Source organism: Lithobates pipiens, unplaced genomic scaffold, assembly GCF_037356315.1.
Source record: "Lithobates pipiens isolate NorthernLeopardFrog02 unplaced genomic scaffold, aLitPip1_a1.2 Scaffold_22, whole genome shotgun sequence".
NCBI lineage: Eukaryota > Metazoa > Chordata > Amphibia > Anura > Ranidae > Lithobates > Lithobates pipiens.
The window spans coordinates 148,024,852-148,050,411 of NW_027507784.1; the positions used below are offsets into that span (position 1 = coordinate 148,024,852).

At 43.8% G+C, this 25,560-nt stretch overlaps 1 protein-coding gene across 3 annotated transcripts in view; it reads right to left on the reverse strand.

The window, feature by feature from the left end:
* Positions 1–25,560, reverse strand: part of VPS8 (VPS8 subunit of CORVET complex) — a 350,033-nt gene that overhangs the window by 212,487 nt on the left and 111,986 nt on the right. For all 3 annotated transcript variants that reach the window (XM_077448451.1, XM_077448450.1, XM_077448449.1), the window contains exons 26-28: positions 23,898–23,970; positions 23,520–23,639; positions 7,104–7,175 (exon numbers count right to left, since the gene is read on the reverse strand). In XM_077448451.1, coding sequence (XP_077304577.1) covers positions 7,104–7,175; positions 23,520–23,639; positions 23,898–23,970 — 265 coding nt within the window. The remainder of the gene's footprint in view (positions 1–7,103; positions 7,176–23,519; positions 23,640–23,897; positions 23,971–25,560) is intronic.

Below are 25,560 nucleotides of genomic sequence, written 5' to 3' on the forward strand. Positions count from 1 at the left end.
TTCATTACCTGCTGGGACGTCCCAGAGCAATAGCCTTGAGGGGAGGGAGACACCCTGCTAAACAATAGCCATCAGAACTTATACGGCAGCCCGCAGTACACTGCGGCCGAAAGCCAAATCCTTGGCTGCACGAACATCCACTTGATAACATTATGTTAACATATGCACTGAAGACCAGGTAGCAGCTTTACAAATCTGAGACACAGATACCTGATGGCGAAAAGCCCAGGTGGTTCCTACACCCCTGGTAGACCCTAAAGGGAGGAGCTTTATGTTTCAGACTGTAGGCCTGAATGACCAACTGACAGAGCTAATTGGCAATGGAAGCATTGGAGGCTGTCTGCCCCTTCTTAAGCCGCGTACACACGGGCGGACTGTCTGGCCTACTTAGTCTGCCGAAACACATTTGAGCGGACAGTCCGCTCGTGTGTGGGCTTCAGCGGACTTTTTCAGCGTGCAGTCTGGCGGACTAAGTATTTCGGAATGTTGGAAATACTGTCCGCTGGACTCGCATTTCGGCGGACAATCCGCCCGTGTGTGTGCCAGTCCGCCGTACTTTTGAAATGAGCGGACTTTTCCCGCCTGGAGAAAAGTCCGCTAATTTCGAGCGGGTATCCAGGTAGGCGGGGCCCGCGACGGAGACGTCGCTGGCCCCGCCGCCTGGTATGGACTTAAAGGGGAACCCCAACGCCGAAAAAAAATCGGCGTGGGGATCCCCCCCCAAGTCCACAACAGACCCTTGTCCGAGCACGCTACCCGGCCGGCCAGGAAAGGGGGGCGAGCGAGCGCCCCCCCCCCTCCTGAGCCGTACCAGGCCGCGTGCCCTCAACATGGGGGGTGCCTTGGGGAAGGGGGGGCCGCGCGGCCCCCCCACCCCAAAGCACCTTGTCCCCATGTTGATGAGGACAAGGGCCTCTTCCCGACAACCCTGGCCGTTGGTTGTCGGGGTCTGCGGGCGGGGGGCTTATCGGAATCTGGGAGTCCCCTTTAATAAGGGGGCCCCCGGATACCGGCCCCCCACCCTATGTGAATGAGTATGGGGTACAATGTACCCCTACCCATTCACCTGTGAAAAAAAGTACAAAAAAAACACAACACAGGGGAAGAAGAAGAAGACCGGGCCACCGCCTGTAAAAGAGCTATAAGAAGGCGCGGTGGCCCGGCAGAAGAACCGAAGAGGGGGACAAGACCCCCGAAGTCGGGAGAAGAGGCCGGCGGCGAGGAAGAAAGCCGGACTCCTCCGCTAGCAAAAGAGCTACAAGAAGATAGCGGAGGAGTCCGACGAGAAGACCCCCGAAGACGAAAGACCCCCGGAGCTGTGCAATAAAATATTTTAACCCTGTGTTGTGTTTTTTTGTACTTTTTTTCACAGGTGAATGGGTAGGGGTACATTGTACCCCATACTCATTCACATAGGGTGGGGGGCCGGTATTCCGGGGGCCCCCTTATTAAAGGGGGCTCCCGGATTCCGATAAGCCCCACGCCCGCAGACCCCGACAACCAACGGCCAGGGTTGTCGGGAAGAGGCCCTTGTCCTCATCAACATGGGGACAAGGTGCTTTGGGGTGGGGGGGCCGCGTGGCCCCCCTTCCCCAAGGCACCCCCCATGTTGAGGGCACGCGGCCTGGTACGGCTCAGGAGGGGGGGGGGGGAGGCGCTCGCTCGCCCCCCTTTCCTGGCCGGCCGGGTAGCGTGCTCGGACAAGGGTCTGTTGTGGACTTGGGGGGGACCCCCACGCCGATTTTTTTCGGCGTTGGGATTCCCCTTTAAGTCCATACCAGGCGGCGGGGTCAGTGACGTCTCCTTCGCGGGTCCCGCCTACCTGGAGACGCGCTCGAAATGAGCGGACTTTTCTCCGCGTGTGTGGGCGAGTCCGTTCATTTCAAAAGTAGGGCGGATAGTACGGCGGACTTAGTCCGCCGTATTAGTCCGCTCAAAAAGTGCCGTGTGTGGGCAAGTCCGTTCATTCGAAAGTATGACGGACTGTCCGTCGGACTGTCTGACGGACTAAGTTGGCCAGACAGTCCGCCACGTGTGTACGCGGCTTTAGAGTCTGATCTCCACAGATCTAGACAAATAAACCTTGACTGCCCGGACAATGTCCAAAGAATGCAGTAGTCTCTCTTCCCCAGAATGAGGCTGAGAGAAAAAAGAAGGCAAAATAATATCCTGATTTAAATGAAAGGCTGACACCTCCTTTGGCAAAAAGGATGTAACACGACACTTTCATGGCGAAGGATCAAGTACAGTTCCCTACATGAAAGGGCAACCAACTCCGACACCCTTCTAGCCGAGGTGATAGCCATCAGGAAGGCTAGCTTGCGTGACAGCAAGTCTAATGGAATTTCCTTAATAGGTTCAAATGGTTGTTTCTGTAACACAGACAGCACCAAGTTCAAGTCACAAGGACACATAGGTGACCTAATGGGGGGAAGCAAGCGAGTTGCTCCTTGCATAAAAGTTCAGATCAGTGAATGGGAGGCTAAAGGCCTTTGGAAGAATACTGATAGGGCCGAAACTTGACTTCTGATTGTACATAAAGCCAATTTGATTTCCACAGCTGACTGTAGAAAAGAGAGAATTCTCCCAATCACATATTTCTGAGGATGCCATTTTCTGGCTTCACACCAACCAATATAAGTCTTCCAGACCTTAAAATAAATCTTTCTAGTGACAGCTTTTCTAGCATTCACTAGAGTAGACACCACTGGTCCTGAGATGCCAGGGTCCTTTAACACCCAGGCTTCAATAGCCGTCAAATTTAGAGACTATAAATTGGGGTGGAATATGGGACCCTGAGACAGTAGATCAGGGCGACGTAAAAGCGTCCATGGCCCGTCTATTTTCAGTCTCACAATCTCCGGGAACCAAGGTCTACTGGGCCAGGCTGGTGCCACCAGAATGACTGGAACCCCCTCACTCTGAATCCTGCACAACAAATGTGGAAGGAGAGGGATTGGAGGGAAAGCATAAACCAGGGAATACTGGCTCCATGGAACTACCAGAGCATCTGCTCCAATTGCCAGAGGATCTCTTGTTCGAGACACAAACTGCTGTAGCTTGTTGTTGAACCTGGATGCCAGTAGGTCAGCCTCTGGCCATCCCCAACGTTGGCAAATTTCCTGGAACGCCTCTGGGTGTAGGGACCATTCCTCCGGCAGATCTGCTGGTGGCTGAGATAATCTGCCTTCCAATTCTCTACTCACGGGATATGGACTGCTGATATAATTGGCACATGTCCCTCTGCCCAGGCTAGTATGAAGTTCACCTCCTTCACAGCTGATTGACTCCTGGTACCGCCTTGGTGGTTTATATAGGCCACTGCCGTGGCATTGTCGGACTGAACCCTGATGGGGCAGTCCTGAAGCTCCACCGTCCAGGACAGTAGGACCAGACGTACTGCCGGTAATTCTAGAAAGTTGACGGGCAGGGTCTGCTCTGTTCCTGACCATTTCCCCTGAGCTGTGAGCGCGTCACTCCCCAGCCTCAAAGACTGGCATCTGTAGTCAGTACTATCCAAGTTACCGGGAGAAAGGATTTTCTCTTTCGCAGGTTCTGATCCTCCAACCACTGGTTTAGGCTTAAGCATACCCGAAGAGATAAGCACATTGGATAATGGAGGGCTTTTCTTCCTTTGTTCCAAGCCAACAAGATGTCCTGTTGTAGGGGCCTGGAATGGAACTGGGCATAGGGCACTGCCTCAAAGGAGGATACCATACTCCCTAGAAGACTCATACAGAGCCGAATGGAGGGTTGTCTGGTGCCCCTTATCTGATGCACCTGATCCTTCAGGGCACAGATCCTTACAGGTGGCAAGAATATGCTTGCTTGGACTGTTTTTAGGATCAGACCTAAATACTTTAGACTTTGAGCTGGTCTCAAGACTGACTTTTCGGTATTTATGATCTAGCTTAAGCTTTTCAAATACTGCACTGTGTATATTATGCTCTGTTCTAGAGCCTGTACTGAGTGATCTCTGAGCAGGAGGTTGTCCAGATACCCAAGCACCACAATCCCTTGGGCACTTAAAAGACCCAGTACTGATGCTAGAACCTTTGTGAACACCAGGGGAGCTGTAGTAAGCCCAAAGGGCTGTAAAAGACATTCCTCTACTGCAAAACATAGGAACCTCTGATAACAGGGTGAAAGATAGGTACATGTGAATACGCATGCTTTAGATCGATGGCGGCTAGAAAGTCTCCCCTCTGGAGTGAGGTTACTACTGAGCGGGCAGACTCCACCAGAAAGGACTGTATCAATAGATACTTCTTTAGGGACCTTAGATCCAAAATGGGCCTTCTGTTCCCGTTTGGTTTCTGAACCGTCAACATGTTTGAGTAAAACCCTGTGCCCCTTTCAAATACAGGAATTTTTACAATCACTCCTTGATGTACTAGATAATGTAGTGCCTGAAGCAATACGTTTCTTTTTGGAGGATCCGAGGGAACACTGGATCTTAAAAACCTCTGAGGGGGAACCCCCCGTAACTCCAGCTTGTAATCACGAGATATAGATGAGGTTACCCACTCGTCCTGAATTGTTGTTTTCCAAATGTCCGCAAAGTGCAGTAGCCTTCCCCCACCTGATAGAGTGGGGGCTTCCCCTCAAAAGGAGGGCTTGGTGTTGGGTTTAGAAGAATTTTGTACCCAGGGCCTTTTCTGACCCTGGCCTTGCGACTTGCTCCTGGTCAAAGTATCCTGTTAGCGGTGAAACCACCCTGGCGCTGAGACATTTGAGGAAGCAGTCCCTGGGTTTTTAAACAAGGGATGTCTGGTGCTTTTCTTCACATCAAGTAGAGAACTATTCCTTCTGGAAATCTTTTGGATACATTTGTCCAAGTGATCACAGAATAAACGTTCCCCATGAAACGGGAAACCTGCCAATAACTTTTTACAAGGAAGCTCGGCTGACCAGTTCTTAAGCCATAAAAGTCTGTGCATATTTACAGACAAGAGAGTCTGATGAGAAACCTCATTGAATCCTATAGAGCATCAACAGCAAAACGCAGCGCTCGAGGAATATCTGTCTTACTTTCAGGCAGATCATCCTCCTGGTCAGGCCTATCAGGCCATTTGACCTGATCATTTACTGACTGGCAAATACCAATTGCTGCAAAAGCTGTCTGAATAGCTGAACTGGCCAAAGAAAAAGAATCCTTTAATAATAACTTTAAATTCTTGTCAACAAGGTCTTTCAAACCCTGTGCTTTATCTACCGGACAAGTTAAGTTCTTGTTTAAAAGGAAGAGACTGCTGCATCTATGGCTGGCATGCTCCATTTTTTAACAAACTTTTTATCCATGGGATATTAAAGGGAAAACCACATAGAAGAAACAAAAGTCCTGTCAGGATGTTCCCAATCAGCATACACTGTTCCAACAGGGGGTGTAGCGGGAAAGTCTGTTGCGACCTAATGAGGCCTCAGAGATCCCAAATAGGACCTGGGGGGGCTCAGTCACCTCTGCAAGAGGCAACTTAAAGGCAGAAGGAAACAATTCCGGTCAGAGTCAGGTTCAAAATCCTCTGCGACTGAGATACAGACATCAACTGGATATCTTCTTGTCCAGATTGCTCGGAAGCAGACTCATCTGCCAGGCACTCCACCAAAACCTGAGCTTTAAGCTCCTCCCCATCCTCAACCCATTCCTGCTCCAGACTAGTAGACTCCGGGGAGGGGGATCTGTCCTGCTTCTTGCCACCCTGCGGGATGGAGGCAATCATGCCAACAATCCTGTGCTCTAACCCGGCTGAGGACAGTTAGTTATCCTTAGTGATAAAGGGTGAAGCAGCAGCGTTGACTGTAGGCACAATACCAGATAGGCGCAGCGGTTCAGATTGCCCAGAAGCCTCTGGTCCTTCAGGGGATACAACACAAGGGATGCGACTAGCTTCATCAGGAACTACTGACGACATAGGTGTGCCCTTCCCTGTGATGTTAGTCCCACTCCTATTTTTGGAAGACATTTAATAGCCACAAAGAGTACTTGGGTGTAGTATTAAAACACCTCAGAAGGGAGACCCTTTAATAGGGCTCATCAAGCCCCTATGCAACAATCCTGCTAAGCACCTTTAGCCTGCCAAGCAACACCCAGTCACTCACGTGACTCGGGTAAGGAAAAATGAACCACTGCAAGTGTCTGTTCAGAGCCTGCTCTGTGTCCCACAGTTGCCTTCTGGAAGCACCACATACTTGGCCTACACAGCTTACAATAACCTAGGAGTGTGCCAGAGCAGCCCATGCGTGCTCACGCATGTGTACGGTCCTGATGAACAGGCATGAATGTATTTGCACACAACGAGAATCTTCGTGCGCCCAGATAAAGGCTACAGCGCATATGCGGCGAAATGGTGCACCCAGGTAAAAAACAGCCAGACACAAGCAAAAAAGGTACACTTTGCAAATACCCACAGCTAGCACAGAACTCCCCTGTATGGTCACCGCACACAGGTGTCCAGCTTTTAGCTAGCTTGACTGATTGTAACAATCACTGAGACATCCCACAATGATAAAATAAAGGGGTTTCACTTACTCATCCAGGCGCAGGGCCACTTAGAAACTAAGGGCTCAATCTTCACACTTCACCGCGGGTTCCTATCACTTGGACCTTCAAGGACTGGGTACCCTTTCATGTTTAGGGTCCACTCCCTTGGACCTGTACAGCACCCTGCAGGAAATTAGTTAGCGCTGTAGTGTCCAGGATTTGCACTCTGCGGGGTGCAGCGACTGGGGGCCACATTACAGGCAAAACTTAACAACATTCTTTGGGAGCTAAAACAGCTCAGTTTTATGTACTATATCTGTGTATTTAGCAGTTTGCCTTGAGCGCAGCTTGAAGTTTGCAACTTTAAAAACAGATCAGCAATGGCGGCTCCCATTTTTCCATCAACACAAGTTCTGTTAAAAGGTAAAATTGTAAAAAGAATAGAAACAAAAACACAAGATTGTATGGCTAACTGTATGATACATACTATAAAACGGATGATAGATACAGCAACCATTATGCAGCCGCACAGAACATTTATGTTGTTTACATTGGTAAACTACATTTTGCAATCCTACAGTTAAAACAAAAACCTTTGGGGGTTACAATTTCCAACTTTTACCTTTAACAGAATATCAACGATTCGCTGCTGGTGTTCCACTGCTTGCTTGTCATTAGTAAAATCTTCAAATGTCTAAAATGAAATAAATAGATTTTCATTGTATATATACAGTGTGTTGGTAAAAGACAAATGATTTATATGCATATAAATAACACTTTTTTTATCACAATCTACCCAACATCATAACCAATACAAAAATTATATTTTAGTTAGAGAAGCCTGGTGGGTTGAGTAAGTCTCTGTCTTCCCATGTGTCTAAGATATTATTTTCCTGGGACAAGGACTAATGTGAATGATCTTATGCAGCCCTGTAAAACACTTCAGAACATGTTGGTGCCATACAAATTAATTTAATACCAAAACAATTTATGATTTTTTTAAAAGAGCCCCAATGATTCTAAATTACAACATTTGTGTAGATTTGTCACCTGCTCTATTGGATTACAGGATGATGGTAATAATGGGCAAGCAAACAATAGTCTAATCTATCCAAAATTGCCTGAGCATGCATGATTATGACTTTGGCGGAGCTTGGCCTGAAAGAAAAACATCCCCTATTTTAGGAAAAATAAACAAGTATCAAAAGTAGCTGATCATCAATGCCTCGCAGATTAGACAGGTGAGCCCATCTGTCAAGGTCTCTAGTACCCGCAGACTGAGATCCTTGCCTAAACTGTCACAAATGAACTAGATTGGACAACGATCGTCTCACGTCTACAGGTACCTTAATATATATGTAATTTCCAGAGGCCTTAACATCTGATGCCTTCAAACAACTTAATTATTATTCCCTGTTCTTTTCCCAGATTATTAGCTTGGAGGGAACTGAATAAACCTCATTTAATTTTATTCGAGCCTCCTGAGGACTATGCTTCAGAAAAAGAGACTTCAGAGGGGAGAGAGACGCTTGGATTAAACGTCCTCCCTTTGAACTAAAGCCGAGTCGTGGTGTTGATAATAAGCAAGCGTTCCCCTAGCAGATGAAAGCTAAGCATTCAGGGGCTGGAGGAGGGGAGAGGTACATATACTTCCTGACTGCATGACAAGGAGGCTGCACAAACTGTTCACATATTAAAAAGGAAAGAGGACACGTTAGTGACAAATTAAATTAATATATATATATATATATATATATATATAGATAGATAGATAGATAGATAGATAGATAGATAGATAGATAGATAGATAGATAGATAGATAGATAGATAGATAGATAGATAGATAGATAGATAGAAAAAAGATAATGCACAGACGGTCAGTGGAACAGGTGTGCCAGCAATCAAGTCCGTCCCACAGACTCAATATAAAAAAGCAAAAAACGGGATTGCTGCACAAACAAGAGTACATTTTTTTGATAAAATTTACATTACATGAGGTATAATTCAGGTGATGTTTCGGGCTAAACATGATATCGCTCTTCCTCATGACCACATACCTGCAATGAAAATTATGACCAACTTTGCATATAAAGGCTTATGGCTCGCATCTGCCACTAATCAATTAATTACATCAAGCTGGAATCAATCTCCACAATACACCCTTTATATCTCTCATACATCATTTTTTATCTATGGGTATTTCAGAACAATAGCTAAAAAACGGGACACAAGGACGCCTTCCCTTGATGATAGTATACTTATCATGTAGTTCATCTTCAAAAAATATATAAATAAAACAATCTATTCATGATCAAAATTAATTTGTATATTCACAAACTATGGAAAAAAACACAAAAAATATGTACAAAAAACAAACAAAAAATCTCATAATGTGGGACCATATCGGCCGATATCTGGCTGGTCGGTCAGCACATATAGGGACTCATACCATCTAATAATCATAAAAATAAGTAAAGATCAAAATCTGTGTTTAACCCTTTAGGCTATAAAGAGTCTAAGCGATTTATCGAGTAAACTTCTCTTTTTCTCAATTCCAATTCTCTATTACCCCCACGTCTATTAGTTGGAATACCATCGATTACCATGTATCTTAATTTAGAAACCAAATGGTTCATTTCTAAGAAATGTCTCTCAACTTTGTGCAATGCATGCGGTTGCGGTGCATTTGTTGGTAAAATGGGGTTAAAGTTGGCTCTCTGTACCCTCTGAAGCTCTATCCAAATGTGGATTGGGCTTCAGAGACAAGGGAGATTTAGACACATGTCAATCTACCCTAATGCCGCGTACACACGAGCGGATTGTATGGCGTACTTAGTCCGTCATACAATCCGACGGACAGTCCGTCGTACTTTCCACTGAACGGACTTGACCACACACGGATACCCAAACAGTCCGATGAAAGCTTGCGCGATGACGTACAGCACGTACGACGGGACTAGAAATAGGAAGTCCAAGACACAGCAAAGCCCTGTAAATCCTTTCTGGGCATGCGTCATTCTTAGTCCGTCCGACTAGCATACTGACGACCGTATTGTCCGCTGAAACCAAAGTACGACGGACAGAATTTCGGAAAAACCGAAATTCTTAGTACTCCGGACTGCACGCTGAAAAAGTCAGCTGAAGCCCACACACGAGCGGATTGTCCGCTGAAATGTGTTTCGACGGACTAAGTACGCCATACAATCCGCTTGTGTGTACGCGGCATTAGGCTACTTTCATACTGAGGTGTTTTACAGGTGTTTTTGTGCTAAAAATAGTGCTTTCACACTGAGGCGGTGCGCTTGCAGGACAGGAAAAAAAGTCCTGCAAGATGCATCTTTGGGGCGGTGCGGGAGTGGTGTATACACCGCTCCTAAACCGTCCCCTGCCATTGAAATAAATGGGCACCACTACCAAAGCGCCTGCAAAGCGCTTCAGAAGTGGCACTTTTCCGGTGCTGTTAACCCTATCCTCAGCTGCCTGCGGCCGAAAAGCGCCGCTTTAACAGCGGTAAAGCACCACTAAAACTAGTGGCTTTTTACCGCCAACGTCCACCCCCCCAACTTTTTTCTTTTTTTTTCTTTTTGGGTGTGGCGCTATGGAGAGAGATCAGGGGTCTAAACAGACCTCTAATGTCTCTCTTTGGAAACAGAGTAAGGAACTTTCTCTGGAACCTGAGCTGCACTGCATATGAATCAATAAGGACTTCTACTGATTCATAGAATGAAACGTTTCATTCACAAACTCACAAAAATAAACACAGTTTACTATATGTCAGTGATGACAAAATGCAGGTGTGATCTGTAATGATCATTGGGCTGCATTCTTTCAGGAAAGGAAGGGGGGCGGTAATACATGTTTACCAGCCCCCCTTCCTCCTCCATCCTGACCGTGATCTGTCTGCAGCTGTAGCTGGCAGGAGGGAAGGAGGGGAGAGCCGGCTAGCAGCACAGAGTGGGGGTGGGGGAGGTTTGGGCTCTGCTGCTGGGGGTAATTTTTTAAAAAAAACTGATCCCTCTGTGCCTGTCCTGCAGCATGGAAAGCTGGCGGGAGGGGGAGGCGGGAAAGCCAGATAGCAGCTGCAGGACAGGCGGCACCTAGCAATTAGGCAAGTGGGAGGGCACTGGAGGGGGGGGGGGTCAGAGCAGCACTGCGGGTTTTTTTTTTGCAGTTAGATCCCTCTCTGGCTGCCCTGCAACACAAATAGCGGGCGGGAGGGGAGAGGAGCAAATCTGACAGATGCAGGACAGCCACAGAGGGATCAGAGTGGGGGGGGGGGGGTCTACAACATGAAGGGTATGTTGGTGTAAGGGAGAATTAGAGTGAGGGTGCAGGGCTGTAATCTGAAGGTGATGGTAAGTCAGCAGTCGATCGATCTCCTCCGATCGTCACAACACACAACGGATCTCTAGTGGGGGAATGTCAAACTCAGATGAGGTAAAGGCATGTGAAGAAGAAAAGAATCTCCATTATGCAGTAGTTAAAAACAAATTTAATAGGCAAAAAAATAGGCTCATTCTGACCTTAGAGGTCTCTTTTGGAGGTAAGAGGCTGGGGGAAATGTGTGACACTCCACAGATTGCTGCTGATTGGATTGGAGGAATCTGAAATCGATCACTTTCTACACATGCACTTTACATCTTCTATATGAACTGTTTGATGAAGATTCAGTACATTCATGTTTGCACTTTACTGCACTGATTGGACTTTGCACCTTTTCCTGTTTTTACATTGACTTTAATTATTTTGCATTTCATGCGATTTCTTGCACTTTAGTGATTTTTTTGCATGTTATGTGTTTTTTATGTCATTTATGGTTTTGTTTGCACCTTTATGCATGTTAGACCTTCCTATTCCTATTGGATCCTTCTTGCACTTTATGTGAAGAGTTTGGCACTTGCAATTTTATGCAACTTTTTTCACTTTATGCAATTGTTTTGGTTAATTGTTCTGTTTTGTGATTGCTATCCACTCACATGCATTTTATGTGATTGCTATCCACTCCTTGCACTTTATGTTGAAGACTTTGGCATTATATGCGATTTTTGGTTATTTTGCTTTGTGATTGCTATCCACTCCTATGCATTATTGGTTACATTTGATTATTATTGGTTTCTTTTATCATATGGATTTAGTCAGTCTGGTGATGTTACACTTCAGATTTTTTTTTATTTTTTTTTATTTAGCTTGACCACTTACTTTTCCTTACTACAGTTAGCGCCACATATTTATTTTTATTCAATTGTTGTAAAGAGACTTTATTCAAAGCACAACCTCCAACCCACTGATATTCACCTTCCCCACACTTCACCCTTAATGGCAGGAGTCCTAACACTATACATGCTCCATGTCAGAGTGTGTTAGAGCTTAAGCAGGGTTAATAATTTCTTCCACTCCTTCAACAGTGTTTGGGCGTGCTGATTGCCTGCGTAGGTCTGGATACTTCCATCCCAGATAGGGAGAATGGTCACATGCTCCTGCACACCCACAAATGCTGGATTCTTTTCCATGGGCCTTGACAAATCAAGAGAGCAACACAGGAGTGCAGCGAGGTACCAGGAGGTGGCAGGTTGCTTTTTAAAGAGAACCTCTCATTTTGCTTCTAATGGGCCAAGTTGCAGATTCCCATAAAGTTTGTCCATATCATATTGTGGTCAATAACTGATAGGAGAAGCAAAATGAGACAGGTTCAAAATGTTTTTATTGTAACATAGGGAATTTAATTTAAAAACAGGCTTCTAATTTTAAATTAGCCAAAAAGTGACCTGTGAAGTGCTTATTAGATAGACAACACTTTGACGCAAATGAGCTATAAGGAATATAAAAGAAAAATGGATGCATGTAGAAGGAGGAGCTGTCTAGAGATTTCTAATTAAAGATAGAGCGTTGTTTCTGTAATAGTTATACTAACAGATAAATTGGAGAGATATGATTAAAGGCGGATCTGCAAGGAAATCAGTGCATTTCTAATGCTTACACTGTTTTTATGAGCCTCTAGTGAATGACAGGACCTCTGGGAACACTACCATCTGCAGACATATTACCCTTAGTAATTAGAGGACCTTGAGGTCTACAACCATTTGATGTTGGCTGGAAACTGCCTTTCTGCTGTGATGACATCAGAAAGCAATTTACACAGCTCAAATATAAAGGTTTCAGAAAAATATAACCAACTACGTGAGCAGTATAGTTTATTGTATTTATAAAAGGTCGAACATTTTGTGATGTTGAAATAGAAGTTAGCTATGCCTTTATTCATGTCAAGTATTTCATTTAATATTGCAATAAACGTTTTATGTTTGATGATCACATAGAGTAGATAGTTTAATGGAAAACAGTTATTAATTGAGCCAATCCATCTACGGCATATTCACACTTTTCATGCAGCAAATCCCCTGCATTGTGCTGCATGAAAATGCATGTCAAGTCAAAATCCCATAATCTCCTATGTTACTGGTTCACATTAAAAAATTGCAGCTTAGTATGAGAGACAAATGGAAACTCTATGGGCCCATTCACACCTACATATGCATGTTACAATGTGAGCTGCATGCATATGGACCAGTGTAAATCCAGGCTAAAAATGAAAGAATAAAGGGCAGCCAGATAAATCCCTAGATTAAATGCTATTATAACTTTTTATATTTATAAAATAAAATAAAACAGAGAAAAAATTAAATTATTGCAAAATGAAAGTGTATTTATTTAGTCACGTGCAAGCAGGGTTAGTTTAGTAAGGGCTTGTGCCAACAAGCAATTGCAGCTTGATTTCAGGTGCATTTAGTCAGTACTTTAGATCAATTTGAGACGCTTCTGAGATTATTTAGAGTTCAAAGACAGGTGCATTTGACTTGCATAAAGTGTTTTTTGCATTCCCTTTAACTTGTATGGGGAGAGAAGCAGTTCTAGTGTACACAGGTTACACATAAATGTTATCAATAATCTTAATATTTCCCATACAACCACAGCTTAATTGCTTACAACTCTAAATGATATTCCTGATAGAAATCCAAAACATTTCTGATATTTTCTGCTGAGTCATCAATCACTTAATTTGCTGCTAATGAATTTCATAGCTAGATCATTAGCTCAGAAGGATAACTCCGTACTTGGAACTTTAAAACCGGAGATTTATGTTTACATATAAAAGCTCTTAATTTCATAAAGATGAAAATGCTCCACTCTTTCCCTGCCCATATCCATTTTTTTTTTAAGATGTTCTTGATTGCACCATTAGGTCTACCATGTTCAATGTGGTTTCCAGAGTCTCAATGTCTCTAATAAAAATGTCTAATGCCGTGTACACACGACCGGACTTTTTGACGGACTAGGTCCGACAGTCTTCCCGACGGACTTTAGGTGGAGTTCGGGTGGACTTTCTGACTGAATGGACTTGGACACACACAATCACACCAAAGTCCAACAGATTCGAACGTGATGACTTACGACCAAACTAGAATAAGGAAGTTCATAGCCAGTAGCCAATAGCTGCCCTAGCATCAGTTTTTGTCCGTCGGACTAGCATACACACGAACGGATTTCTCGGTCCGGCAGGAAAATGTAAAACATGTTCTATTTCTAAAGTCTGCCAGATTTTTGGCAAGCAAAGGTCCGATGGAGCCCACACACGATCGAATTGTCCAACTGACTCAGTCCTTTGGACCTTTGCTGTCAAAAAGTCTGGTCATGTGTGCGCGGCATGTCTGCGCTCTTCATGCTGGCATAGTGTGCCTCCACAAAACCCATTTTCCTGCTACATCCTGTCCTAAATATTTTCACATCTCTTTATCCACAGTTTTATGTGACAAATGCAGCAACTCTACAGGGGGTATTAACTACATTTAAACAATCCTGTGACTTTAACGGTTTATAAGAATTCAAGGAACCTAATGCTCTAATTCAGAGCTCTATCCCTGATATGACGGTTACCATTGTCTCATTTTGCCACCCAATACTGACCAGCTTCCATTTTTTTACTCATCTATTTCAGGTGGCTTTAAATAATTGCCCACAGGTACTCTTCTATGCGGAGAGTCCACCTTGAAATTGATTCCTAGTCTTGATATAAAAGCGTCCTTCATTATCCCAGCAGTTTCTATGAGCCTGGCTTCAAAACCCTTTTTTCCCACCTGTATAAATATGGGTCTGCCGACTTGTGGCATGAAATGAATCTCACTGACTAAACCTATTCCCCATATGCTTATTACATACATTGGACAAAATTCCAAAACTACCATAAGGGAAACAAACCACCTTTTAAGCATGTAGGCTTTGTTTTTCCTCCATCATCATTTAAACCTTACTGAATTAAGTTCACAGCTGGCCATCTAACTAGTAAACCCCTACAAATTACCCAGATTTTCCAAACTCACCTATCTTGACTTTATTCATCTCCACAAACTTTTACTAAATCATTGGTGGATTCTCTTTTTTTCTAATGTCGATCTTCTTCAGTTTTCGCCCGATTTTTATTCACTTCTTCAAAGGAAGTATCTCCTTTAGAAGTTCGAACTGCAACTAAAGCTCTTATAACTAGTAACCAACCTGTCCCAGACAGTTTTTGCCAACTAATATAAACTATTTCCTGACTGCCTTGGTCACAACTTTTAACAGTCTTCTTTGTACTTTACATCAGCTATTAATATGATCCCCAAACTACTGACAGATGATACAAACTGGTCCAAATTCAGACCTAACGAGGGATATAGATTACCTTCAAATTTGGTCCTAAGTTGGTTTCAACTTTCAATAGTCTTCATGGTACCTCAAAGCAGCTATTAGCATGATCCTCAAACCATTGAAAAATTATACAAACTGGTCTAATATCAGACCTATTTCCTTGCTCAATACCAACATCAAGGTTGTTGTGAAAATTGTAGATGGTTGCTTAAGTTCTAATATTGCTAGTCTTATATCTTCGGATCAAGTAGGTTTTATACCTGGCCATTAGGCTAGAGAAGACATCCATCACCTTCTTCAATTTTGTAGATCTAGTCAAATCTTGAAACATCCCCATATTGCTGTCCTTAGATATCAAAAAAGCTTATAATAGCCTTTCATGGAATTATCTTTTCTTTGCTCTTTAAAAATGGAGGTTTGTAAAGATTTTTCTTACTTGGATCCAAGCACTCTATATAAAACCAACGGGCGTTCATAAAATACTCCAGCATCAGGACAAATACTTTCCATATGCAATGTAGGTTTAGGCAGGGTTGCCTCTTCACTAATCCCCCGACATTACAGTCCTTGAGGTTGAAGGTGACCATTATAAATTATGCACGTTCGCCAACGATGTAATCCTTTTGCTCACAAAACTGATTTTATCCCTTCTAGCCTCTATTTCTGGACTCCATGGTACTGGGACATGACAGAGATCACTGTTCCCGACCACTTGTATCTCCAACTATATGCCGGCAGACGTTAACCGCACACTTCCTGCCAATTATAATTTTAGCAACAGACCATAGTAGTACTTAATCCCTAAATTTCAATGACTCTCCCCTATGCTTGATGTTTTCCTTTGGACAAGTACTGCAATAAATTCTCTCCCCCTTCCCTCCAAACCAAACCTCCCCCCCCCCATTTTTTTCTCTTTTTTTCTCTTTTTTTATGGTTTACCCATCATGGGATTTCATACTGCTTCATACGTACAATTTACTCAACGAGATTTGTTTTTGCACTCCCCCATCCTTTTGTAGTATAGTACCATTGATTATATTCTACCTCTTTCTTTCTCTTCTATTGAGTACCTAATGTTGACAGCTCTTTATATACACTTCGTGGGGAAAAAAATACATTTGCTATTGAATTTTGAAAAAAAAAAACTGGAAAAGAAAAAGGAAAAGGTCACTGGTATAAGGGAATGGAAGAAGCTAAGTTAGGCAAGGAGTTATCAACGCACCTCATCCCAATTATAACAGATATAGAAAAGCGGAAAAAGGGAGGTGGGACTGTTACGGTGCTGATATTAGTGAGAGAGATATATATAAATGTTTAGTTAAGAGATTATTTTATTAAATGTAGTAAAAACGATCAATGGGGTACAATAAGATCAAAGTTCACAAGACTACAAATATTGATTTTCATACAGAACAATATACATAATCCATCATTGATGGATTATGTACATTGTTCTGTATGAAAATCAATATTTGTAGTCTTGTGAACTTTGATCTTATTGTACCCCATTGATCGTTTTTACTACATTTAATAAAATAATCTCTTAACTAAACATTTATATATATATCTCTCTCACTAATATCAGCACCGTAACAGTCCCACCTCCCTTTTTCCGCTTTTCTATATCTGTTATAATTGGGATGAGGTGCGTTGATAACTCCTTGCCTAACTTAGCTTCTTCCATTCCCTTATACCAGTGACCTTTTCCTTTTTCTTTTCAAAATTCAATAGCAAATGTAGAAATATATATATCTCTCTCACTAATATCAGCACCGTAACAGTCCCACCTCCCATTTTTCCGCTTTTCTAAAAAGGTCACTGGTATTTCAAGATTTTAAGCCCCTTTCACACTAGTTCGCTTAAAGAGGAATTCCACCTAAAAAAAAATATTAAAAGCCAGCAGCTATAAATACTACAGCTGCTGACTTTTAATAAATGGACACTCACCTGTCCCGGGTTCCAGCGATGCCGGCAGCCGAGGCCGATCGATCGCTCGGCTCTCGGCTGCTGCAGTCACCATTCTAGGTGAGGGAATCAGGAGGTGAAGCGAATCGGCTTCACTTCCCGGTTCCCTACTGCGCATGCGCGAGTCGCGCAGCGCAATAGGAATTGTCCGCGCTGTCACTGGGACCCGTGTGTGTCCCAGCAGACAGCGCGGCAGGACAGGAAATGACATAGACTCCCATGGGAGTCTATGCCCGGAAGTGGGTGTAAATACCTGTCTTTGACAGGTATCTCCACCCCCCTCCCCCCTGTAAGGTGCCAATTGTGACACCGGAGGGGGGGGAGGGTTCCGATCAGCGGAAGTTCCACTTTAGGGTGGAACCCCTCTTTAAAAACTGCCAGTAAAATGCTGAGCGATATGGTGGCATTTGGGGTGCGGTTTTTAACCTCCCTGGCGGTATGATTATTTCTGGTTTTAGGTGCTGAAAGCGGTACAATTATTTTGCATGGAAATTTGGCGTTTTATATTGTAGTCCTGTAATTCTTAGGAATAACTCTCTTAAATCTGTTCAAACCAGAGTCTAGCAGACATCCCAGGTATGATAAAGTTTATAATATAATAAAAATTATTCAATAATGTAATCAAATCCAAAAACACTGAAATTTGCTCATTTGCAGAATTGTCGCGGTGATTAGATTTAGTGTTTGATGACGAATTTCCCCACAAATCGTCATCGCTCAATTCTGCAAGTGATTATAATTTATTATCGCTGTTTTCTAGTTGGTCTAAAATCACTTTTGACATAAAGGGACAGTTTTTGGTTGCTATGGACAATCTCCAAATTCCAGGCAGAAAAAACAGTATGTATAATATAAAAGTGCATGCAGGGCACTGCACAGACCACTAGGGACAAAGGGGTGAGTAATTTTTTTATACAATACTGTAATCTGTAAAATTACAGTACTGTGTGTATTTTGTGTGTTTTTACATTTTTGAATTTGGCACCAATCTCCGCTCCCGTGTGCCATAACGTCACAGGGAACAGAGCTCGGCGGCACTCGGGCACTGTGTGAATCGAGCGGAGGACGTCTCGATCACACAGTGTGGAGGACATCGCTGGATCCAGGGGACAAGGTAATTAACTTCTCCCTGTGTCCAGCGATGTGATCCCGAGTCTGGCTCGGAGTTACCGCTCGTGGAACTAAAATCCCAACCCGAGCCAGACTCGGGATTACTGCCAGGGAGGTTAAAGGACACAAGACTGCACCAACTTTTTTTTTTTTAACGCAAAAGCACTTGAAAAACTCCTCAGTGTGAAAGGGGCCTTAAAAGTTCTTCTATTTGCTTTTAACCACTTCCCACCCGGCCAATGCACATATACGGCCGGGTGGGAGCCGTCTACTTCTGATAGGACGTTCAGGAACGTCCTTCAGAAGGAGCGGGATCGAGCGTGCGCGTGCCCGCGCAGCGGCGCGATCCTGATGTGCTCGTGTCACCCGGACACGGCGCATCTCAGATCGGCAGGAGGGCTCTGTGATTGGCCCTCCTGATCACATGACAGCCGTGTCCAATCACGGCCGTCATGTGATGTAAACAAACAGCCGGTTGCTAGGCAATCGGCTCCTCCTCTCCTCACACAGAAGTCATCGCTGAGGAAAGGAGAGCAGATCGCTGCAGCCGGCTGACGATCAGTGAGTATGAGCTGTTTTTACAGCTTTTTACTCACTGATCACCAGTCTAGTGTAAACACACCACACAGTATAAACACAGTCCCCACATATGTCCCCAAAACACACATGTCCCCAAATAATAAAAACACATGTCCCTATTAATAAAAACATGTCCCCCACATATGTCCCACTAAAATCACATGTCCCAATGATTATCTGCACACATATGTACGTGATCACCTGCACACATATGTACATGATCATTTGCGTACATATGTCCGTGATCACACAAACCAATTATTATACACTTAACGGAATTTTTTTACCAAAAACATGTAGCAGAATACATTTTGGCTTAAATTTATGCCAAAATTTGATTTTATTGGATTTCTTTTAACCACTTAAAGTGGAAGTAAACCCACTTTTTTAACTTTTACCTACAGGAAAGCCTATAATAAGGCTTACCTGTAGGTAAAAAAAATATCTCCTAAACCTGTACGGTTTAGGAGATATTCCCCTCGGTATGCGCCGCTGACTGCAGCGGCGCATGCGCACAAGGGGGTTCTCTCCGCGAAAATCCGGCAGCGCTCGTCCGGCCGGATTTAAATCTCCCGCGCGCATGCGCGGGAGTGACGATATCGCGGCTCCGGCCACTCACAGCGCCGGAGCCGCGATACCCGGAAGAGACGCCGAGGGAGCATGTCGGCTTCCTCGGCGTGGATCGGGCGAGATGTCGGGGCCTCGTTCTAAGGTAAGTATTTCATAATGAGCTAGTATGCGGTGCATACTAGCTCATTATGCCTTTTGCTTTGCAGGTTTTAAAAAAAAAAAAATAAAAAAATGCGGGTTTACTACCGCTTTAAGGACCGCCGTATTGCCATTGTACGTCATCACAATGGCACAGGCAGGCACAAGCACGTACATGTACGTGCCTGCCTTCCAGCGGGTGGGGGGTCCGATCGGACCCCCTCCCGCTGGATACGGCGGTCCGTTTCCCTCCGGGAGCGATCCGTGATGAGGGGATGGCCGTTGGTTTCTGGCCACCCCCTCTCGATCGCTCCTGGCCAATGACGAACTTCCTCCCACTGTGTATTGTTTACACAGGAAGGAGGAAGTGATGTCATTCTCCTCGGGGCGGTCTTTTTGACCGGACTACGAGGAGAAGACTAAAAGTAAGTGTGCACCAACACTACACTGACATGTAGGCACACACAGGCACACAAACCCCCCCCCCCCCCCCCGATCCCCCCCCCCCCCAGTCACAGTGTCACTGATTGCATTGATCATTTCTTTACTGATCAATGCATTCAGTCTCAGTTGTAAAAGTAAAAACTGTCAGGGCAGTTAGTGTTAGGTCCAGGGTAGCCCCCTATCACCCCCCAATAAAGATTTAACCCCCTGATTGCCCCTAGAGTTAACCCTTTCACCCCCTTTTGCCAGTGTCACTAAGCGATAATTTTTCTGATCGCTGCATCAGTGTCGCTAGTGTCGCTAGGTAGCTAGTTATTTTTTTAGGTTCACCGCCAGGTTTTTATATCGCTAGGTACCCCGATATACTACCCAATAATGGTTTTAACATCCGTATTGCCCCTAGTTAACCCTTTCACCCCCTTTTGCCACTGTTACTAAGCGATCATTTTTCTGATCGCTGCATTAGTGTCGCTACTGTCGCTAGGTAGCTAGTTATTTTTTTAGGTTCACCGCCAGGTTGTTATATCGCTAGGTACCCCGATATACTACCCAATAATGGTTTTAACATCCTGATTGCCCCTAGTTAACCCTTTCACCCCCTTTTGCCAGTGTCACTAAGCGATCATTTTTCTGATCGCTGCTTCAGTGTCGCTACTGTCGCTAGGTAGCTAGTTATTTTTTTAGGTTCACCGCCAGGTTTTTATAGCGCTAGGTCCCCCCGATATACTACCCAATAATGGTTTTAACCCCCTGATTGCCCCTAGTTAACCCTTTCACCAGCGATCACAGTATAAGTGTCACTGGTGACGCTGGTTAGCCAGTTAGTTATTTAGGTTCCCCGTCAGGTTTTTATATAGCGCCAGGGACCCCCATATACTACCTAATAAAAATTTGAACCCCCTGATTGCCCCTAGTTAACCCTTTCACCACTGATCACCATATAAGTGTTACGGGTGACTCTGGTTAGTTTGCTTTTTATAGCATCAGGGCACCCACCATTTATTAACCAATAAAGGTTTAACCCCCTGATCACCCGGCGGGTGATATCAATTAGGTTTTAGGGTCAGGGTCTGCGTCGCCCCAGGCAGCGCTAGGTTAGTGCCAGTACCGCTAACACCCACGCGCAAAGCATACACCTCCCGTAGTGGTATAGAATCTGAACAGATCAATATCTGATCTGATCAGATCTATACTAGCGTCCCCAGCAGTTCAGGGTTCCAAAAAAACGCATTGTTAGCGGGATCAGCCCAGATACCTGCTAGCACCTGCGTTTTGCCCCTCTGCCCAGCCCACCCAAGTGCAGTATCGATCGATCACTGTCACTTACAAAACACTAAACACATAACTGCAGCGATCGCAGAGTCAGGCCTGATCCCTGCGATCGCTAACAGTTTTTTTGGTAGCATTTTATATTTAAATCCGGAAGGCAGTGCTTGGTTTTCGGGGTCCCGTACTTGGCTAGGCTCCCAAAAAGTCCCCCACATGTGGTATCCCCGTACTCGGGAGAAGCAGCAGAATTTATTTTGGGGTGTAATTTCACTTATGCCCATAGCATGTGTGAGCAATATATCATTTAGTGACAACTTTGTGCAAAAAAAAAAAAAAGTTTGTAATATTCCCGCAACTTTTGGCAAAATATAAAATATTCCATGGACTCAACATGCCTCTCAGTAAATAGCTTGGGGTGTCTACTTTCCAAAATGGGGTCATTTTGGGGGGTTTTGTGCTATTTTGGCATTTTATGGCCTTCGAAACTGTGATAGGTAGTGAGGAGTTAAATCAAAAATTTGCACCCTTAGAAATCCTGGAGGTGGTGATTGGTTTTCGGGGTGCCGTGCGCGACTAGACTCCCAAAAAGCCCCACACAAGTGGTATCCCCATACTCGGGAGAAGTAGCGGAATATATTTTGGGGTGCAATTCCACATATAACCATGGCATGTGTGAGCAATTTATCATTTAGTGACAACTTCTTGTAAAAAAAAAATATTTTTTATTTTTTGTCATTATTCAATCCCTTAGGACAAAAAAAATAAATATTCAATGGGCTCAACATACCCATCAGCAATTTCCTTGGGGTGTCTACTTTCCAAAATGGGGTCATTTGGGGGGGTTTGTACTGCCCTGCCATTTTAGCACCTCAAGAAATGAGATAGGCAGTCATAAATTAAAAGCTGTGTAAATTCCAGAAAATGTACTCTAGTTTGTAGACGCTATAACTTTTGCGCAAACCAAAAAATATACGCTTATTGACATTTTTTTTACTAAAGACATGTGGCTGAATAAATTTTTCCCTCAATGTATGACTAACATTTAGTTTATTCGATTTTTCTTATAACAAAAAGAAGAAAATATATATTTTTTTCAAAATTTTTGCTCTTTTTCCATTTATATCGCAAAAAAAAAAAAAAAAAAATCGCAGAGGCAATCAAATACCATCAAAAGAAAGCTCTATTTGTGGGAAGAAAAGGACGCAAATTTCATTTGGGTGCAATATTGCATGACCGCGCAATTACCAGTTAAAGCAGCGCAGTGCGAAATTGGAAAAAGACCTCTGGTCCTTAAGATGTTTATTGGTCCGGGGCTGAAGTGGTTAAAATAGAAAAAAGAAAATATATATTTTTTCCAAATTTCCGCTTTTTTTGCACTTATACCGCAAAAAATAAAAAACGGAGTCGTGAATAAATACCACCAAAATAAAGCTCTATTTGTGCGAACAACATGATAAAAATTTCATTTGGGTACAGTGTAGCATGACCGCGCAATTGTCACTGAAAGCGCTAGAGTGATGAAAGCTGAAAATTGGGCTGGGAAGGAAGGGGGCGAAAGTGCCCTGTATTGTAGTGGTTAAAGGGATACTAAACTGGGTTTAAAAAAAAATATATATATATATATATATATATATTTATATATATATATATATATATATCCACTGTCCCACTCACTGCTTGCACTTTGGACTACAAGCAAAAAGTTGCACCATGGCAATGCCTAGTCTCTGTTCTCAGCCCCCTCAAAGGGTATCCTTGTATTGTACTGACTATACTGAGGTAGATGAAGACTGCCATATTATTAGTGATCCTGAAAATGCAAGCTGCCTGCTTGCCATGCTGATCCGTCTGTTTCAATTTTTTTCTGAGTTACAGATATGAAACTATTTAATAAGGAGTTCTCTCTGACTTTACTTGTTGCACGTTTATTCAGAGTCATTGACTCAAAGTACTGAAAAACGACAGTACAGCAGCACTTAGACTTTTCATCAAAACAGCAGCAACAGCAGTGTACATTTTTACCTTTTTATTACCAAACTGTTTGGCATTAAATAAGACCTGCAATCTAAAAACACCGTTGTCACGCCATTAACAACATCATACAATTCCAATATGCCGTTAGCACTTCATATACAGTGGTGTTAAGGTGGATAGTTAGTCTCTCACACCTAGTAATAAATAGGGTAGTTATACTTCTGCATTCTTAGAAAAAAAAATGACGGTGATAAAGTATAGTGCTGGGTTACTGATGACATTAAAGCATAAACAATTTTCTTCCACTTACCAGTGCCAAAACATTAAGGAACTCTCTTGTATCAAAGTGCAACAGTGTTCTGATATAGGGGTACACCTCTTCATCAGAGGGAGCCTCCGGAGAATGTAAACGTATCAGGAACTCAAAAACCTGTAGAAGCAAGTGACAGTTAAATATGACCTATTTAGATTAATGTCCTGCTGGTATATGTTATTTCTTTGGCTCTAGACTAGAGCATGGTACAAAAATTTATATGAATTAAATTGTTTTATTTTGTTTATATCACTTAAGGAAAAATGTGTGTTGTACAGAAAATTCAGAATTCCAAAATATCCAGTTATCTGGGCTATGTACAATGTAATAATTTAAAAATGCAATATCTATAGATATAGCACACAAGACACTAACCTGATTTTTCACTTGTGGGACAAGGTCTTCTGGAATGTCACCTAAAGGATACGCTCGCCCAGCCAAACTTGAGCTATTGATAATAAAGAATAGATAAGGGAGGTAACTAAAACAAAAATCAAGAATGCCATAAGAAGATATCAAAAAATAAAATCAACTTATATCTTCAAGTAACATTAAAGCCTCCCTCTTTATTTCATAAAAATGACAAACATGCTATACTTACCTGCTCTGCACATTGGTTTTGCACAGAGCAGCCCTGATCCTCTTCTTCTGGAATCCCTCACTGGATCCTCCCCCCCCATGCCAAGTGCCCCCATAAGATGCAGCTTCCTACGGAGGCACCCACACGTTCTCGCTTTGGAGCCAGGCTGTTTCTGTCCATTCAGACACACAGTCCGACTCAGCCCCCCTGCTCACAGTCAAGCCTGAGAGGGGGAGAGGAGCTGCTGAGGTGAATATTTGGGAGGGGGCTGCGAATAAAATGTTTTTTACCTTAATGCAGAGAATGCGTTAAAGCGGAGTTCCACCCAAAAATGCAACTTCCGCTTTAAGTGTTGGTGACCCCTGACATGCCATATTTGGCATGTAACATTTTTGGGGGGGGGTTGGGTACCCACTTTCTCCCCTGACGACACGGTGCTGGAGGGAACATCACCTCTCCCCCCTCCTTACCTGCAATCTTCTGGGACATGTCACAGGTCCCAGAAGATTTCCCAGCTAATTACAGCATGCAGCGAGGCTCACACAGTGCGTGCCCGGCTGTGAAGCCACAGCCGGGCGCCCACAGTTAGAATGCTGGCACCTTGGAAGGGGGGAGAGGAGCGGGGCTTTGTGCGTCCACATCGCTGGACCGTGGGACAGGTGAGTGTCTGATTATTAAAAGTCAGCAACACTTTTTGTAGTGGATGACTTTTAAATGGGTGGAACTCCACTTTAAAGGTATAAAAAAATGTTTTACCTTACAACCACTTTCAATACAATTAGCTAATAGCCAACTTTGTAAAGCAACTACTAACAGGTTCAAAGAAATTAAAGCAGCGTTCCGCCAGGGAAAAAAATAAAAAATTAAAAGTCAGCAGCTAAAAATCCTGTAGCTGTTGAATTTTAATATAAGGGCACTTACCTGTCCAGGGAGCACACGATGTCGGCACCCAAAGCCAACCTGTCCCTCAGCTCCAGGTGCAGGCATCGGCATCCTTACTAAGGGAAACAGGAAGTGAAGTCTTGCGTCTTCACAGCCTGTTTCCTACTGCGCATGCATGAGTCACACTGGGCATTCTGAATGGTCCCTGCTGTCTTCTGGGACTCATGTATCTCCCAGAATGCAGCGGGGTGGGGGTCAGACATTGCGTAGTTCTCCGCACAGATTTTGGCAATCTTTCTCCCGAAAGGGGGAGCAGGATACCTGGATTAGACAGGTAACCTCCCCCTCCCCCCAGAAAGGTCCCAAATGTGGCCCCGGAGGGGGGAAGAATCCGGTCCACGGAAGTTCCATTTCTGTGTGGAACTCCGCTTTAAACACCACCGAGTTTTTCCTTTAAAAAAAAAAAAAAAGTGTGGGAAAATTTGCATCAATACTAGCTTGCAATGTTGTGGTTACAGAGATCTGCTTAGCCTTATGCTCATGGGCAATACAATGAACGGTCTGATAAGTAACCCA